Below are 18,923 nucleotides of genomic sequence, written 5' to 3'. Positions count from 1 at the left end.
ATTTCAATAGTTTCAAATCTTCCAATCATTTTAGAGTTTTATTTCCATTTATGCCGTTTGTCTTTTCCATCACAACGGGTTCAATCAAAACTTTAAATTAAAATTACTAATATTGTGAGTTCATAAAATCTCACTCATCTATTGATGCAAGCATAGAGTAAACAACTTTCTGCACCTAGTACTGTTAGCTTAGCATACTTAGCAGTGTTAGCTGACTGCAGCTATCTTGACGGTCCATCATAGAATATAATCTGGCCCTTGATGTCCACCCCTGGACAATAGAGGTACATTAATGTTTGTTTAACTTGTGCAGTGAATGATCGAGTGATAAGATGTGTTTGTTTTAATCATTTATTTTTCAAAAAATAAGAGTGTGAGTTACAGATTCACTCAGATAAAGTTATAATTCAAAAATCCATAGCAAGAGAAAATCCTTCGCAGGAAGTGTTCGTCCACAATGCTCCAGAATGGAAAAAGAATTGGTAAAAAAGAAGCCGGGTCTGTCCCTTCTTAGGTGGGTGTTGTGTGGCATATGTCAGGGAGAGGTTATTTGGCAGGTCTAGCCTCAGCAGGGTTCTCTCCGGTGTCCAGAGTCTTGAGGAGGCGGAAGAGTCCGGCTGCTTCGCGGATGCGACTGAACTCGATGCAGAAAGCCTGGACCTCGATGAACAGATCCTGCACGTTGATGATCTTGTTCCGGATGAGAGACTGAAGGAACACGCACACCAGACGCACCAGACGGTTCTGCGGAGAGAGTTCGACATGATCAAAGTCTTCCAAAACAATCTGTTGGAAAATGACTGAAATTGCTACGATGAACTCAGACAACATGTTGAACGCGACCAAACGCACCCATTTTTTAGGGTTACTATTAGATTCACTTAAAAATCGTAAGACATAGTCAGGAGCCTCCCAATGCTGCAACTCGGCCATCAGTCATGCGAGTCGTTTGTGGTTTATATTCAGAAAAATACAATATGCCCCCCCCCAAAAAATTATAATCATAATGAACTCCGCTCTCGTAACCTCTCATTCGCTGAGATTTCTGACCGACTTTATAAAGCAATACGTTCAAAACATGGTCATGATTAATGACTTACAGCATAAGTCAGGAGAGTTGGTTTTCACATAAGTTGCCCTTGAAACCTGTCTCCGCAACATAGAGCTGTGTTTACCTGCATGTACTTGTCTTTGATCTGCTCACAGGTGGAGATACAGTTGGTGATGTAGAGATGGATGAACTCTGCAGGAAGGTCGACCGCTGTGGTCAGTCTGGGGAAGAAAAGAGAGTAAATCGTGAGAAATATGTTTTGTCTTTTCGTCATGATGTCCGCGTTGAAGGTGTTGCTAGAACGCACCTGTTGACCACCTCCATGGAGTGCAGAGACATGTCCATGTTGACCAGCACGGAGAAGTACTCTGTGATCTGGTTGCTCTGCATCAGTTTCAGCAGCACTTCGATGGCCACCAGCGGGTTGTTCTCCACCAGGTCGGGGAGCTTGGCTGGAGTCAGTCCGATGTGGTACACTAACTTGGGGTCCTTCTCCAGCTCAGCCAGCAGCTACAAGAGAGTTGAAGACCATCAGGTCAGAGAGTGTTTGGGAACATGGCCATGAATCCACGACTGACCTGAGACAGCTGCTGGGACGACAGGACGCTCTTGAAGGCCTTGGACATGATGAGCTTGATCTCGGTGCCGGTGCTGTTCTTGACACACATGGAGCGGTCCCACTGGATGTGGTGGTCCGGCTCAGTGGGGTTGATCCACGCCAGCTCATCCTCGCACACGTGCAGAGGAGGAGGTGGTCGGATGAACTCCGGCCGGAAGTGACCTGTGAGCAAGGCAGCGTTATTATATACAGCAAACTCAACGCCTTATCGAGAATTAAAACACTCTCAAGAGATAAGTGTGCAAGTAAATCAGTGCTAAGTTAATCGATATTGAATATTTTGGTTAAATTAGAGAATTAAAAAGTTTTACCTTTAATAATATGTTTTTTAAAGCAAGATTTTGCTAAAAGATTATTTGAAAGAATTGAATTCAGAAATGTGTAGATTGAGAGGTTGATATACGTTTTACACATAGAAAATTATATAATGATTCAAAACTAACTCTTTTAATTAATTTGTAGCATTTAAAATTACATTTTAAAATGAAAATGTTGGTAAAATAGTTTCAGCCAATCAGGGGTGCACTATTGTATCAATATTTACTTATGTATTAAATGTAAAAGGCTACAAATTAAAATAAATTGACTTTAGAAAAACAGAGTTAAAAGAGAAATAGTTACAATAAACTAAAAATATTTTTTGAAAATATGATTCAACCTTCAAGCTTTCAATTTACCCATTATTGAATTCAATAATTAATTCAATTTAAGATAATATAAAAACAAAACTTCAATATAAAAAGATATTGTAAGTCTTAATATAAGAAATGTTGAATTCAACCATCCAATATTCTGATGGCACTGATATACTTTCATGGACGAGGTGATATTTTTGAATTTATCTACCTCATTTGTTCATTCATTTTATCCAACTTTCAACTAAATCAAAAGGATATTAAACTTGTTTCATGTATTTGAATCCGTGATCGTCATGTCATTGATAACCTTGACCAGATTTCAACAAAATCACAAGAGATGTTAAATATTTTTTACAAAGATTTGAAAAGTTGGAAATATAAAATGGTTATATTTCTTAAGTTACTAATACTGTATATAGCAGGGGCTAACTTGACAAGAGAGAATATGATTAATAGTAGTGATGGTCTGATGAAGCTTCATGAAGCAGTGTCATTATTTTCAGAGTCCACTAGATGGCGGTCTCTGAACTATTTATCTTTGTTTTGAACAACTGCTCTTATGAAACAAAATCATTTTTAAACTGATAGCGCCACCTACTGACCTCTAAACAACATGAAACTTCTTCAAGCCAAGATCAAGCGAAGACTTACTCTCCATAGGAGGACGCGGCCCTGTCACCAGAGACTCGATGATCTGATTGGCCACTGAACTGTCGAAACCCGAGTTGGAAGAGTCTGGATCTGGGTCGTTGAGGATGCTGGGGAAGCTGGCCTTGCTCTGAGTGGGCAGCTCCGACTGACGTTCTGAGGGCAAACGAACAAACAACAGAGACCGTCACACACAGACAAGAGACAAAAAAACGCATTGTTCGCGACTAATAAAGGATCTCGTTGTTCAAACATCTGAAGTATTGATCTGGCAATGAAACCACTGCCATGAACGGACCTGCAAGTGCGAGCTGCAGCCCGCTGATGTCGATGGACTGAGGCATGTTGCCCACATCCATGCAGGACACCTGTCTGGGAGTCTTCTTGAACAGGTCTCTGGGGGGAGCCAGCATGAGCTGGGAGAGGAAGAATTTCTCTGGCTGGGTAATTGGAGGCAGGAATCCTGCAAAAACATTCAGACAAACAGTCAATTAAGTTGTATCTATACATCTATCATGGATTGTTACATGACCGGCAACTGTTCTACAGCACATAACCAGAAAAGTACTGAGTGACTCTTGGAAGTGAACAAGAAGATAAAACCATTTGTTTAGAATGTTGGGAAATAAAAAAGGGTAAAACGAAGAATTAAAAAAATGACTGCAGTTACAGTATTTTGACAAAAGGGGGATCTAGATTCAAGATTTTCCATCCTACAGATAGGGGATTTAATTGAAGTTTATATGATATGCAGATTAACTTTGCATGTAATATGCACTTAAACAAAATCTGCATCACAGAAAATCTACATGATTAAACTAGATCGAATATGTTTTGCTCATTTTATTCTTGAACATGGTTTCAGAAATACAGTATAGAATATATAATATGTGAATATTTAATTGACGTTTACTTCCAAAACTACTACAAGAAGAAGAAGAAGACAACAATGTTATGTGTTATACACGTAAAATTGACATGTCCATGGATTTACTTTATCCAACAATATTTATAATTTCCCCCTTGACCATCTTTCAGAACCATTTATAGTAAGTATAAGTATATATCAATATGTCATTGATATTTTGTAATAACACCATAATTATACAACATTGATTAAAAAAAAAAAAAAAAATTAAAACCAGACATCATAACCAAAATCTCATGACAACAAACTTGTAAAAGGTACATTTCACATTTCTAATAACTCCTAAACATCCACATTGATCATGATACCTTGAATAAAACCCATTATTAAACATTTTCAAGAAACATTTACAAGCAGTTATTTTAATATTTTGTATTTCTGTGTTCACTCCAAACATTGAGGATATGTCAACGTTATTGTCTTTTATTCTAGAAGATCTTTAGTTAGAACATCTTGAGGAGGTCATTGCGGAGAATAGAGTCAATGGCTCTGGTTGCTGCCCTTGAAACGTGACCTGCTGGTGTCAGATGGATTGAATGAATCAATGTTATTGATGAGACAATGATGCTCCACGTCCAAACCTTTCGGATTATAGAAATTGCAGACAAGTCCTTTATATATGACACGAGTATAAACTCTATTAGAGTTTGCCCTGAAAATGGATGGCGCTGGAGCGTCGGACCCATACCCGGCCGTCGCCGGCAACACGAGCGTTGAGGACCAGTGACATTCGGCGGGGGAACGCTCTGGCTGAGGGGATGCCCCAAACTGTTGAAAATGTTCCCCGGTCCCCTGGTTCCCTTAGTAAGGAAGGAATTTAAACCTTTTTTTCCCCCTAAATGTAGACAAGTAGAATATCCTGGTTTAACAGACTCACGCTCACATCTCAATGGTCTACACCACAGTTTAGACTAAAGTTACTTTCAGAACTTTGTCAATCTTTAATTGTTCTTATTTTCTGTTTGATGTAAGGTAAGGTAGAACTTTATTGATCACTCGGGAAATATCCTTCAGGATATTGTTTTTTTCCCCAATAGCCACAGCAAATACAGCAATTTTTCACAAAAAATAAATCAAAATAAAATAAGAACAAGAACAAAGAGAAATAATGTGCCGTTGTATCACTGTCATTCTTTGACAATAATATTAAATGGAAATGCAATAAAAAAAACCATTAAAAATCCTAGACTGTATGTCTAAAGGGTGTGAGAGAATATCAATATAACGTCACATACGCTCAAGTAGAAGAACTCGCATCTCTCCGGTCCTTAAAACTCTTCACTGGCTTCCAGTTTCAACTTTAAAATTCTGGTTCTTACTTTCAGATCTATTCATGGTCAGACTCCTCCTTACATCAGTGATCTGATCCAGCCTTACACCCCAGCTCGGTCTCTGAGGTCTGTGGATCAGAATCTACTTATGGTTCCACGCACACGGCTCAGGACCAGAGGAGAGAAATCTTTTCAGGCTGTTGCTCCTAAGCTTTGGAACGATCTTCCTCTCTCTTTGCGCTTGATGGATCTACTGACTCCTTTAAGAAACATCTTAAGACGTTTCTATTTGTTCAGACTTTTCCTTGAATTTCTCGAACTCCTGTGTTGTTCTCAGTATTATCTTGATCTTTAAAGTATATACTTTTTTGAGTATTCTTTTGATTGTTTAAGCGCTTTGTGACCCTGGTCTCGAAAAGCGCTATATAAATAAATATTACTTACTTACTTACTTACATGGAAATGTTGTTTTTCAACAATTCTGTATCAATACACAGCAACAAATATAAAGCAAATAATGGCATTTTAAAAGTCGAGTTTAATAAAAAAGGTTAAAGTTAAAATATTGAACTATATTGACTTTATATTAAGAAGGTTGACCAGAAATACGTTCATTTTTACCGGTTTTAATAATCCATAACTTTCTTAATATTTATCACAGGAAAATAATACTTATATCACAGGGATCGACTTTACGAGACCTTTCTAAAAAAAAGTTCCATTGAAATTAATTATTATTAAACATTTTACACACATTCCTACTTTGTGTACCAGTGTATCGCGATACTTCTCGCCAATACAAACGTATCTCTAGCTCTATTTCTCGGAGGTCCAGACCTACCCAGCAGAACTTTCTCCTGGTCCTCCACGGCGGGGGAGGGGTTCAGCAGGTGGGCGAACACGGCGGCAAACGGGTTGGCGGCCAACGGCTCGGTTCGGTACATCTCCCACAGCAGGTAGAGGGCGGTGAGCCGCTGCGGGGAGCTGGGCAGCAGGTCCGGCTGCTGGAGCAGCATCACCAGCACCGAGCCCACCCTGAAGTGGTCCGCCTTGCCGAAGTAGTGATGGAAGTGCGTGGAGAGCGTCTCGAAGGTGCTCGTGCACGCTTCCTCCGAGATGATGCTCAGCAGGTGCGACAGTTCCTTCGGCGCCAGAGCCATGGCCTCCTCCTCCTCCCCGCCGGAGACGACGACCGACGTGACCGTGGCTGGTTCTTCACTGACGACGATGCGGCATCTGCGGCTCGAGCTAGCGCGGAACGAAAAAAAGTGTTCAACGAGTGAATCTTCGGCTTAAAACGCGGCTCGTCCTGTCGCGACTCACTGTGTCGCGACTCATCGTGAATCTATGTCGTGCGCGGGTGAAGCTGAGAAGCGGTTTTTAAGTTAAATATCACAGAATTCAAATCTGAGGAAGTGAGCTAACTAGCTTGACATCTTTCACCCACAAGCCATTGCGAATCTTCTTCTTCTTCTCTAGAATCGCAGAGCAGGCGAAGGTTTAGACCAGTGCTGCACCCTAGTGTGCAGGAGGATTCACTTTCACCACTGATAATAATAATACAAACGTTGAAAAGTATGAAGGACGATAAATGACATAATTATGAATTAACACATGTATTAATACAATAATTAATTTATGTATAAATGATAAAATGTAGAATTAGATAAAATAACAAGGAGTTTAAAAGGGAAAATAAATAAATAAAATAAGAAATATATATATATATAATAATATAAATAAATATTGTTGAAATAACGAAATACATCAATAATTAAATGTACTTTAATTTAAATTAATTTAACACGGTTCAGGACCAGATGAGAGAAATCCTTCTAGGCTTTTGCTCCTAAGCTTTGGAACGATCTTCCTCTCTCTTGCGCTTTATGGATCTACTGACTCCTTCAAGAAACATTTTAAGACGTTTTTATTTGTTCAACCTTTTCCTTGATTTTCTGGAACTCCTGTGTTGTTCTCAGTATTATCTTGCCCTTTAAAGTATATACTTTATTGAATATTGTTTTGATTGTTTAAGCGCTTTGTGACCCTGGTCTAGAAAAGCGCTATACAAATGAAAATTACTTACTTATTTACTAATAAATACAAGACAAAATGCATACATTATCAATTGTATGCATTTTCAGAAATAGCAAAATATAATAACTTATTCAATTTGACATTTATATTATTTTTTTATAGATGTAGTTATGTATTTATACATTCATTAATTTATAAATGTGTCGTTAATTGTCCCTTATACATAATTTAGTCAAATAGTTTGTCCATGTTTGCCAAGAATAAGAGAAAAAGCGTCATGATATCACACATAACACATCAAAGTACAGAGTCAGACTTTTAAAGGAAGATAAGTTTAAAATACATTTTATTTCTAAACACAGCAGCACAGTTTTAGGTCCATTTTCACTTTCTTACAAAAACAAACACTTAACATAAACTCCCCAGAAATGTAACACACAGAAACCTGATGTAAAATGTAAATTAAAAAAGTCAAGCATGCAAGAATGTTGTTACAGTAACAATATGTATGTTGTGTATATAACGATGGATCTGTGAGTCTGACCGTCATTACAGTGTAATAACCAGTTTCAGGACAGACTGAAGTCAAAACAGAAACAGGATAATTGCAATTTACTTCCTACGGTAAAGACGAGTGATATTTATTTATTGTTGATTTATGACTTCCTATTCCCGACAAACAAAAAACAAACACAGAGGTCCTCTCCTTGCAGTAAATAAACAAGCATGCATTTAATATGACATCATAAACACAAACGTTTGGTGTAAACCTTCAAAGCTTATCTGTTCAGTATTCAAATGAAAGGAAGATACAAAAGTTATAACAACTTAGTCAGCATAGTGCATGATGGTCTCGACATAATTCCCGGGGATGAGGCCAGTGGTGGCATTCATGACTCCTTCGAACCACCCGTCTTCATTTTTCTTGATGATGTAGATGATGGCACCTTCTTTGAAGGACAGTTCGTCCTCCTTATCTGCCGTGTAGTCGTACACAGCCATCGCTGCAGGGACCAGGAAAGTTAGTATTAGTGGAAGCCATTGTTATCGGTATAAACATCTGCTTGTTGACTTTCAATCATTTACATTTTTTTTTTGTTTGTTACCTTTTTCCAGGTAGTTCTTGGGAACCCAAGGAGGGTCTTCATCAGTGTACGGGTCGACAAATGACTCCTCTTCCTCCTTTTTTTCCTCCAGTGGTTGAGGTGTGCTGGGGGTTTCCGAGGGTGTCAGTTGGGTCTTTGGTAACAGGTGAGGTGGAGACTGGAGGTCTGATACTGGGCAGAGCGAGCACACAAGTGGATAAGAATCAGTTACATTGGACCCCCTCCCACTCGCCCATTTTTCTAAATACCTGGTTATGTAAATGCATTCAACAACTGTAAATCACAATTACAATTAAATAAAACAACTTGGCTGCAAAATGTGGCTCTTGATTCAAATGTTTTGTTCATTTACTATTGTTTTAGGGTTGCTTAACCCTTGTGTTATCTCACGGTCAAGGTGACCCGAAGGCCCGAAAACAAATGTGTTTTTAACCCAGAGATAACACAAGGATTAGAAAGTATTAGAGTGTTTTTGGTACACATTGGGAACAACCAGCCAATGAAGAAAGGCTACAAATCTCTGACAGCTAAAATAAAAATGTTGGTGTAGTTTTCATGAGTGTATTTCCTTCATTATTATTTGAATAAATAGATCAATAGAAATGGAAAAACATGACTTCAGTACTCACTGGTTTCTTGAACACGAGCGACGAAGCCCATCAAAGGGAGCTGAGGAGTGAACTGGAGGATGGGAGGTGTTGGAGAAGCTGTAAACACACACACACACACACACACACACACACACACACACACACACACACACACAAACACACATTATTAGCATTCCATCGTAACCTTAACAAAGATAATAAATGTTGGAATGTTGGAACCAACTCTAGACCAGAACAATATCAGTTCGAAACCCTTAATTGGTCCAATTTGTGAAGAAAATTGTCAAGGAAGGGAAAACTATTGTCGTTTATGTTTTCAAGGGTAACTTTAAGTTTATTGAATACCAGGAGTGAAATACTTTAGAAATAAATGAGGCCAAAATGAATGTAATTATTTCCGCAAAACACATGGTACTGGGATATTAAGGATATCTGAGCGTGATGATACACGTCCAGTGGTGAAATGTATGAATGAACAAATCAATTATGTTCTGAATTTCCCTGTACCTGGGCTTTGAACTTTGTAAGAGTAGGACGTTGTTGTGCCGTTGTGTTGGCTCTGTGTTGTTGGGATTGGCTGCCCCGTCACAGAAGATGGCCGTCGGTAAGGCAGAGACCCCCCCACCTGGGTGGTCTGCTGGCGAGGCAGAGGCCGGTTCATGCTGAAGAACTGAGGGACTATGGGACCTGAGAAACACACATCTGTCAGTGATCAACATCTGTAAATGCATCTCAAATATGAATAATACATTAAGAAAACTGTAAGGGTTACACTTTGCTTGAATAGTGAACACACAATTTGTCCAAAAAACAAAGTGCAACTAATGTGTTGATTTAAATTTCTCTTTTTTCTGGAGCGTTAACCATAACCACACCCAGTCAGCTGTGATTGGTCAAGCAGCAAGGTTTGTCACCGCGTGTCCTTAGAAAACTCCATCACCAAGGGACCCGTTGTATAAACAAAGCTGGGCGTCATTACAGCTGGCTGGAGGAGAAGTGAAGACCATTATTACGTCGTAATGGTGTCCGCTCTCGTAACCTCTCATTCGCCGAGATTTCCGACGGCGGAGAAGTTTATAAAGTAATTAGTTCAAAACATGGTCATGATTAGTTTCCCTTTAAATAAAAGCGATTTTTGACGAGGAAATATTTCTTTATATTACTTATTAATTTGTTTCAATATGTATATGCTTGGTTTTACAGTAAATGTTTTATCAGGGAAAAGGGCATCAAAATCACAACGAGGCCCAGAAATCGAAGTTGCTTTCAGGTACCATTTATGTCAAAACAAGTGCCGTTATTGTAACTAGTATCGATATCCATCTTCCAAGAATTCTAGTTAGCGGGGTGATGGCATCAAAACCATCCTTCACACAACATCATGCAACCTTTAAGACAGTTATACGTCTTTCTAAGTTCTGCTTCAGCTGGGATCGTTGTGTGAAATATCCTTCTCTATAACTAGTTCCAGAACAGTACGACTTTTCCTGGCCCTTGAGTTTGTGAACGTGAGTCAAAGAGGACTTTATAATAATCACATTTAAGTGATTGAATAGAACTTTCTTTGTTTGTTAAATGTAGCATGTGAGCGTGCAGGTGTCTCACCTGGGTATGTGGAGGGAGGTGAGGGTATCGGGACAGCAAGGGGGACCCCTGCACTGCCACAGTTCTCCCTGCTGCTGCTGCGACTGCTTCCTCCACTGCCACGACTTTACATTGATAAAGAAAATCACAGATAAAAACTGGATTTACCCACTTTTTTATGTGATATATAGTGCATCCTAGCCATTTAGATTATTTTGCACCAACGAGAAACATGAACTCACCCTTTCATGGTCCTCCCTGCTCTTGGTGGGCTCGTTTCTTTCGAGTTAGGATCACCAGACCAGGGCAGGTTCTGTTCGTTATTCACCTTAAAATAAAAATACTTCTTGTTAGATCCATCTTTTCTCAGGTCCTTAACCCAAGAAGTTGAACAACCTCAAGGTGGAGGTCGTTCATCCTGACTTACAGACAACACAAGGGATACCACAAACATATTTGTTTTTCGGGGCTTCGGGTCACCTTGACCGTGAGATAAGACAGGGGATACGACAAACACATTTGTTCTCAGGCCTTCGGGTCACCTTCACCCTGAGATAACACAAGGGTTAAAACAAAAAAGATACATGTGTGTTTAAAGGACATTGATTAACACATCAAAGAATCTTGAGAACAATACTTAACGTCTTCTTCAAGAAAAAGTTTTTTTCTTTTAGTACGACAACTAGACTATTCTGTCAGAAATTTTGCTTTAACACAAGTACTAAGAAACCTGATGAACTCACCTGAACTTCATCTTAGATGTACCATTATTTTTGAAAGTACTACTGATTTTAAGACCTACTTCCTGTTTGAATAGACGTTAGATGTTCAATAACAATAATTAAATCAGATCACAAACAAATAAACCAAAGTATCTTTTATAAGACAACGGTAAAACAGAAGTTGTGTCGTATGTGTGTGAACGCTCAAGCTTACCTTCAGTTTCAGCAGCCACTGCATGATGACAAGATTGTGAAGAATAAAGCAAATGGTCAGAAACCACACAACAATGTTTAAGAAAGTCTATCCTATGATGATGATGATGATGGTTTTGATCATGAAAGACAGAATAAAACATACGTCATTAGCTGGACTTATTTACTGAAAATAAACTTAAAACCAACTAAACGACATGTTAAGATCTAAAATGAGGTTTAAATAAGGCAACGCTGGTTACCTTATTTAAACCTTGAGGATGCGTGATGACCCGAATCACTGGGATCTCACACGAGAACAGAGCTTCAACGATTCAAGTGCACATCCTGCACTCAGGTGTTGTGTACATGTCGACCGACGGCCATTTTATTAACACATGAAAACCAACAGACTTATGCACATTTAATACAAATAAATCTTTTGTTAATATTGCATTTACAGGTTATGGTGGCGGATGGATAAATTAACATCTAAATTAATATTTTTGTTAATGTAAAATAGTTTTTTCTCTCTCTTTATATGTCTGATTGATGCAATTTCTCTTTCGCTCTATAGTAACTGAAGCCATACATGCACAATTACGCATATACACTGTTTGCACTGATTTTCAAGAAATGATAAACACATGTTTATAAGATAAATTCATCTTTTTTTTTTTCGGTACTCACATGTAAACAACCTAAACTGCATCATTATTGGAACACATAGTGAGTCATATCCAAATTATTCTATTATTTTGTTGTTTTGTTGTTTGTTTTGCGATCGACACATAAGCTCATGCTAATCTTCCTCACCTTGACTCCATGTCCGATATCGTCCAGCACACTGTAGTCGATGGGCTTCCTGATGTAGCGAACCGGTCTCTCGGAGCTGGACGGGGCCACGATTTTGTGCGCTCGTGTTGTGTTCTTATTGGTGGTCAGAATACCGATCTCCCTCCGGGCCACCTTTTCCATGTGAATGCCGACCGTCTAAAAAGAGTGGAACAACATTATTTATTAAAGATCTGCCTCTTCTTTGACTTAGTGGTTATTTTATTTATATATTTTAGGAGTATATTGATAAAAAATGACTTCCGGAACTGAATAAGAACTCAATATGTCACCAAAAAATAATTTATATTGCTATATTTTCACTTAATATTCAGTCAAATTATGACAAATTAGAAAAATGTCATTAAAGAAACCTGTGATATGTAGTTGACGGAGCTCTCCATCCGGCAGAGCTGCGAGGCCTGCATGTCCAACATCTGCAGCATGTTGTTGGCCAGTGTGTTGATGATGTAGGCGACGCTGGCCAGAGACTGGGTCGTGTAGTTCTTCGTCTCCTCCAGGGCTTGTTGCTTGTTTCCAGCCTGCCGAGAGAAAATACATCGACAACTTCGAGTCAAGAGATGGAACCCTTTTGGTGATCACTTTCTCCATCAGCTGTGGATAAAAAACATTTTCACTTATGTGGTATCCCAGAATGCCTTGCGCATCAAGACTGAAATCAATGGCGGCTAAAACCAGGTAAACGCTGAGATACAGATGCTACAAAACGATGGTAATGTAAGTAAGTAATTTTTATTTATATAGCGCTTTTCCAGACCAGTATCAAAAAGCACTTAAACAATCAAAACAATTTTCAATAAAGTATATACTTAAAAGATCAAGATAAAACTGATAACACAACAGGAGTTCCAGAAAATCAAGGAAAAGCCTGAACAAAAAAAAGGTCTTAAGATGTTTCTTAAAGGAGTCAGTAGATCCATCAAGCGCAAAGAGAGAGGAAGATCGTTCCAAAGCTTAGGAGCAACAGCCTGGAAGGATTTCTCTCCTCTGGTCCTGAAGCGTGTTCAGGAACCATCAGTAGATTCTGATCCACAGACCTCAGAGCCCGAGCTGGGGTGTAAGGCTGGATCAGATCACTGATGTAAGGAGGAGTCTGACCATGAATAGATCTGAAAGTAAGAACCAGAATTTTAAAGTTGATCCTGAAAGAAACTGGAACCCAGTGAAGAGTTTTAAAGATCGGAGAAATGTGAGTTCTTCTACCAGAGCGGGTCAGAATTCTCCCTGCGGAGTTCTGAGAGTTATGATGACAAACTCATCTCATTTCTTCGTTTTGAGTGAGGATAGAGTTACTAGATAACTGGAATTGGTCCTTCGACTTCAGGCTCATCTCCTTTTATTTTTAAAGTTTGCAGAAAACTTATGTTCAACTATTAATATCACCAAGAAAAAAAGAAATTCAATAAATAATTGACACAAAATGTAAAAAAACAAAGAGGTCAAACCAAAGCAAGATAGAAAGTTAAGATTCTTTTTCCATGTATTATTTACACAAGCAACTCAAGTAACTTTTACGTGTTGACTCTGGGGAGTGTGTGTGCTTCTGTGTGCTTCTGTGTGTGTGTGGCTACATCATCGTGTTAGAAGCGCGAAGATGTAGGTCAGTCTAAATTCATTCATGAATAACGTTGATCGCAGACATGCCCGTTTGTCTGTTTGCGTTTCGTCACACGAGTGCACGTGACGCACATGAACCCCAGCGTCCTCCGGCTTATTCTGTCGGCTCGTAGATTTTTTCACATTTCATCATCATGCGAGGACGACGTTATGTGATGTCTTTAGATTAGTCTTGTAGAGGAATACGAGAGAGCCAAGGGACTTGAATGCTTAACAGTAGAATCAGGATCTCAAGATCTGCATCTACAATTCAGTAAATTGTAGTCTTGAGTATTATTCAAAAGGTTTATGTTTAAAAAAAACAGTAAATAATCACTTGAGTCTGCTATTTTAGACAACAGAAGTGGTCCCTAACCACCGGCCCAGTACCCAGCACCGGTCTGTGATCCATTTGATACTGTGTCAGACAAAGAAAAATAATATATTTATCTTTTATTAAATATTACGGTATGAAGGAAGTCTGGATTTTCTGTTTAAGATCCTTGTTTAGGTCAAGTTTTACTTTAATAACTTTATATAATACTTAATAACTACTGATAACTACTGATAACTATTGAAATTAGATGCAGTTTTTTTACTCATCATTTATAGCATCTATACAGAAAGACTTTCTTATAAATACAATGGAAATTATACAATATTACTTCTGTACAGTCTCAAATCAACTCTTCATCCAATCCTTTCCTTCAGTACTTTCATTGTTGTGTTGTGTCCTCCAACAGTCCAAGTATCTATCTCACACAGAGACAATAATTAAACGTCTTAAGTTTGCACCAAATGTTGAAATCAGCTCCGTGTTAGTCTCTATTTTAACGATTTAATACAAGCCTTTCAAACTTAACGGACTGGGCAGTTCTTATGTTTCTTTCTGCATGTCTTTGTTATTGTTCAAGGTTTTGTGTATTTTAATTTAAATTTTATTTTATGTCTTTTGTAACACTTAAGAAAGGAGGACACATATTCACTCGTGATGAAGCTTCATGAAGCAGTGTCATTATGTTAAGAGTCCACTAGATGGCAGTCTGTGCACTATTTCCCTTTGTTTTGAACAACTATTCTAATTAAACATCACTTTTAAACAGATGGCGCCACCTACTGACCTCTAAACAACATGACACTGTATACAGTATACAGAAAAGTATTCTAGTCTTAACCATCATAAAGTACTTTCATTTTTATTTTATTCAGATAATTAGGAGCTCACTTTGAATAACAACTTCATTTCTGGCTATTAAAAGGAAATGAAGAAGTAATTCAAGATGAACTTTGGTAAAAAAAAAAAAACTTCTCTCTATTTACTCCTAATTAAGTTCAAGTACTACTTCACTCAGATACAAGTATCTGGATGTTCTGTTCCATGTTAGTCTTTGTATCCTTTGTCTTTGTTGTTTTTCTTTGATCTATGTTCTTTGTCTTTATCTTTAGACTTAGATTGTGTCATCTTGTTCTTCCTCTTATGTTCTTTTCTTATTTTATTTTTTATGTATTATTTTTTATTGTTTATGAAAAATTGCTGGCTACTGGAAAAAACAATTTCCCGAAGGAGACCTCCTGAGGGATCAATAAAGTTTTACCTTACCTTACCTTACTGTCAATAATAATGTCTCTTTAAAGGAAAAAACACAACTATAAAAGCATTAATAGCGTCCTTATTAATAAAAATAATAATAAAGTAATTGTGACTATGTTTCCTGCATATTCATACTTAATTCAAGTACTTCACAGTTATAACGTCAAAAATGTTTAACGCTATTAATACTAGAATAGTTTTGCTTTTTTCCTTTAATAGAGAAAGTATTACTAATAGCGAATTTCTTCCCTTATGGGACATACACCTAATAATGGGTAAATAATTTAATTACTTCTTTATTTCCTATGAATAATGAGTAATTGAATGGTTAACAAGTGGATAATTTGCTGTTAATACACATGAGCATAAGTAGCTTATAAATAGTTAATAGTGTATGTTTCCTCATACTAATTTGTTTATTTTATGTTCAATTGTAACTATAACATCAAAACTAACTGCAATGATATTTTTTCTTTCACAAACGGACACTGAACAAATGGAGTCAATTCATTAACATGCACTTATAACAGAAAATGGAGGGTTGGATGATATCATTCCAAGAGGAATGGATGTCACAACCTCACTTTGACCGAACAAATAGATTGAGTATCCGATGCTAACACCTGAGCCAATTTGGTTTTGAGTCGTTTAAAGAGGCACAGCGGAGAAAAATGTTCATTCGCAATGTTAATGTGTCATTTAGCATCAAAACAGGGTCAAAGGAATCAGAGCATAACCAGATTTTTCTGCGTACAGCTGCTGTGAGAGAGCGTTGTTAGTATTGGGGAGAGCAACAGTAGCAGAGTGGGTGTTGGGTTAAATGTATTTGTCTTGAGGCTCGGAGGCGGTTCCCCCATAAACTAGGTCAACACTAACAGGACATGATGGCGAGGAAATTCAACTGAATATTAAGAGATGATATCATAAACCACATCTGGAAAGATTCTATATTTCCTTCTTTATTTTATTCAAGCTTTGGTCCGGAATACACAAGTGATTTTTTTTTTCCCTCAAGATTCTACACACAATAATCCAACACGTCTTTTTGAAAAAATAATTATTGAAAAATTAATAAATTGCAGATGCTTCATGTTTCCACTGATCATTCTTGGGATGTTTCTACAGATTTATCAGATTTAATTCACTCACTCTCTTGTCTTCAATTACAAATAAGGAGGTTAAAAAACAAAGATATAAAACACTGATATTGACATAAAAAAAAAAAATTACAGTGTCTCTGGATCCAACCGAGCAGATCCAAGACCTCTTAAACCAATTAAAAAATACATATATACTCATGGTAATGCATGGTTTTTACTTTAATTTTTATTAATTTACTTGAATTTAATTATCATTATTACTAAATAAATACATTTTATTTTTACAATTCATTTTTTCTATTCTAACTGTCAGAGAAGGGGGTTGCTGTTATTTATAAAAATCATTTTAATTGAATTCTGAAGATCACATTTACTTTATTTTAGCCTTTCATTTGTGAATTGACAAAAACCACCCAAAAACTAGTTTATTTTCATTTATCATGATCTATGCATGTGACACATGTCATTACAGTAGATCAAAATAAAACTGACCGCTGTGATTTCCTGGTGCATTTTTACTATATTGCTTAAAACACAGCACAAATTAAACTGCAAACTAACCCCTCTGGAACTCTGGGGTGATGGTGGAACCTAGGAAAATAAATGACCTTTGACACTGACCAGAGGATAGAAGTCAGATTAGACAAGATGGCCACCACGTAGGCACTTTTTACAGCACAAGTTGTGTCTTCAATAAGTTGGAAAATGAGTGGGATATTATTACATTTCAGTACCATGGCTCGTTGGGCAGTGTTGGAGCGTCAAACCATGCATACACCAGTATTCATTTGAGTTCATAAAATGTTCATGAAGTCCTACAACACCAGATAGAAACATATTTTTTTAACGCAGAAACGATTTATTAAAGGGATGGGGATTTTTTTGTTTTGTATCTGTTTTAATGTTTGTAAATTGAAGAAAGAAGGTATTTGGGTTCGTCCATTTTAAGAAAAAGTGCATCCTACATTTCTATATTTATTAAATCATGCTTACCAAAATATGTGACTTTTTAAAATAAATAACATTAGCATCAAGCAACCATTTCAGTTGAGGACTATCTTTCTTTATGATAAGAAAGAAAGTATTTGGGTTCGTCAATTTTAAGAAAAAGTGAATTCTACATTTCTATATTCCTTAAATCATGATTAACAAAATTAGTGACTTTTTAAAATAAATAACATTAGTATCAAGCAACCGTTTCAGTTGAGGACTATCTTTATATTATGATAAGAAAGAAGGTATTTGGGTTCGTCCATTTTAAGAAAAAGTGCATCCTACATTTCTATATTTATTATATCATGCTTACCAAAATATGTGTGTTTTTAAAATAAATAACATTAGTATCAAGCAACCGTTTCAGTTGAGGACTATCTTTATATTATGATAAGAAAGAAAGTATTTGGGTTTGTCCATTTTAAGAAAAAGTGTATCCTACATTTCTATATTTCTTAAATCATGCTAACCAAAATATGTGTCTTTTTAAAATAAATAACATTAGCGTCAAGCAACCATTTTTAAGTTGAGGACCATCTTTATATTATTATTTTAATTTCTCCTTCTATCCTTTAAGTGTCATCTTGGGTCCTGAAAAATGCTTTTAAATCAAATTAATTATTATTATTTAAACCTTCTGTAAGCAAAGACATGTGTCTCAATAAAATAAAATATGTTTAGAAAAAAAAAACGTGCACCTTTGACAGATACTTGACAGGTGTGTCACGGGATCAGGGGGGTGTGGGGGGTTTGGGGGGGTCACATGAGGGTGGAACAGAGGAGCAAGACTCAAACAAAAAAAGGGGGTCACAGAGGATCTGTACCTGAACATAGTTACTCTCACAGTATTGCGACACTCGCTCCAAGTTGGGGGAACTATCGATGAGAGAGCTCTGTCCCGCTGGAAGGAGGTCCTCCATCAGCATCCTCAGCTCCTCCATCCTTGCTTCCCTCCACGCGCATCCGTGGACGGTGGGAAACAGCAGCTTCTGCGTCCTTTACTACTGGATGAAGCCGCGTTCATGGATAGTCGGGAAAAAATTCACAGTCTGTCCTCTTAGCTCCGCGTCTTCATCTGAACAGGCCAGTGACGTGCTGCCTTCAAGGACAGTGCGATTTTTTTTTTTGTTCAGCTATAGCTTTCGTAACTGTGCTGCCTTCAGGGATAGCAGGAACTTCTTCTCCTAAATCATCCGCGTCCCCTTCCTATGTGAAGATAGAGTTAGTCCTTTATTATTGAATTAAGATATAAAAAATAAACGATTTTTTTTCATTTCAATCAAAAATAAAAAGGGAAAAACGACTATTGATTCTTATATTATAAAAAAATGACTTAAACATAATATGTCCCAAAGACAATTATATTATTTATAGTATGAAA

General features: G+C 37.4%; 2 protein-coding genes across 2 annotated transcripts; both read right to left on the bottom strand.

The window, feature by feature from the left end:
- Positions 1-337: 337 nt before the first annotated feature.
- cnot11 (CCR4-NOT transcription complex, subunit 11) lies at positions 338-6,605 on the bottom strand. The gene is made up of 7 exons (XM_087804593.1): positions 5,997-6,605; positions 3,255-3,419; positions 2,960-3,112; positions 1,630-1,832; positions 1,359-1,561; positions 1,176-1,272; positions 338-744 (listed from the first exon to the last, which is right to left on the bottom strand). Exons 1-7 carry the CDS (start codon positions 6,313-6,315, stop codon positions 547-549), a joined length of 1,338 nt encoding a protein of 445 aa, XP_087660719.1. The 5' UTR covers positions 6,316-6,605; the 3' UTR covers positions 338-546.
- Positions 6,606-7,476: 871 nt separating this feature from the next.
- On the bottom strand, positions 7,477-18,584 carry LOC148068567 (abl interactor 1-like). Its single transcript, XM_087804848.1, has 10 exons — positions 18,367-18,584; positions 12,616-12,783; positions 12,224-12,400; positions 11,430-11,447; positions 10,736-10,821; positions 10,515-10,618; positions 9,417-9,596; positions 8,928-9,005; positions 8,299-8,469; positions 7,477-8,196 (listed from the first exon to the last, which is right to left on the bottom strand). Exons 1-10 carry the CDS (start codon positions 18,481-18,483, stop codon positions 8,021-8,023), a joined length of 1,275 nt encoding a protein of 424 aa, XP_087660974.1. The 5' UTR covers positions 18,484-18,584; the 3' UTR covers positions 7,477-8,020.
- Between the last annotated feature and the right edge of the window lie 339 nt (positions 18,585-18,923).

The sequence above is a fragment of the Callionymus lyra genome, chromosome 12, assembly GCF_982586985.1.
Source record: "Callionymus lyra chromosome 12, fCalLyr1.hap1.1, whole genome shotgun sequence".
NCBI classification, from domain to species: Eukaryota; Metazoa; Chordata; class Actinopteri; order Syngnathiformes; family Callionymidae; genus Callionymus; species Callionymus lyra.
The sequence above is the reverse complement of the archived record's forward strand: the minus strand, read 5'-3'. Positions and strand labels throughout refer to the sequence as shown.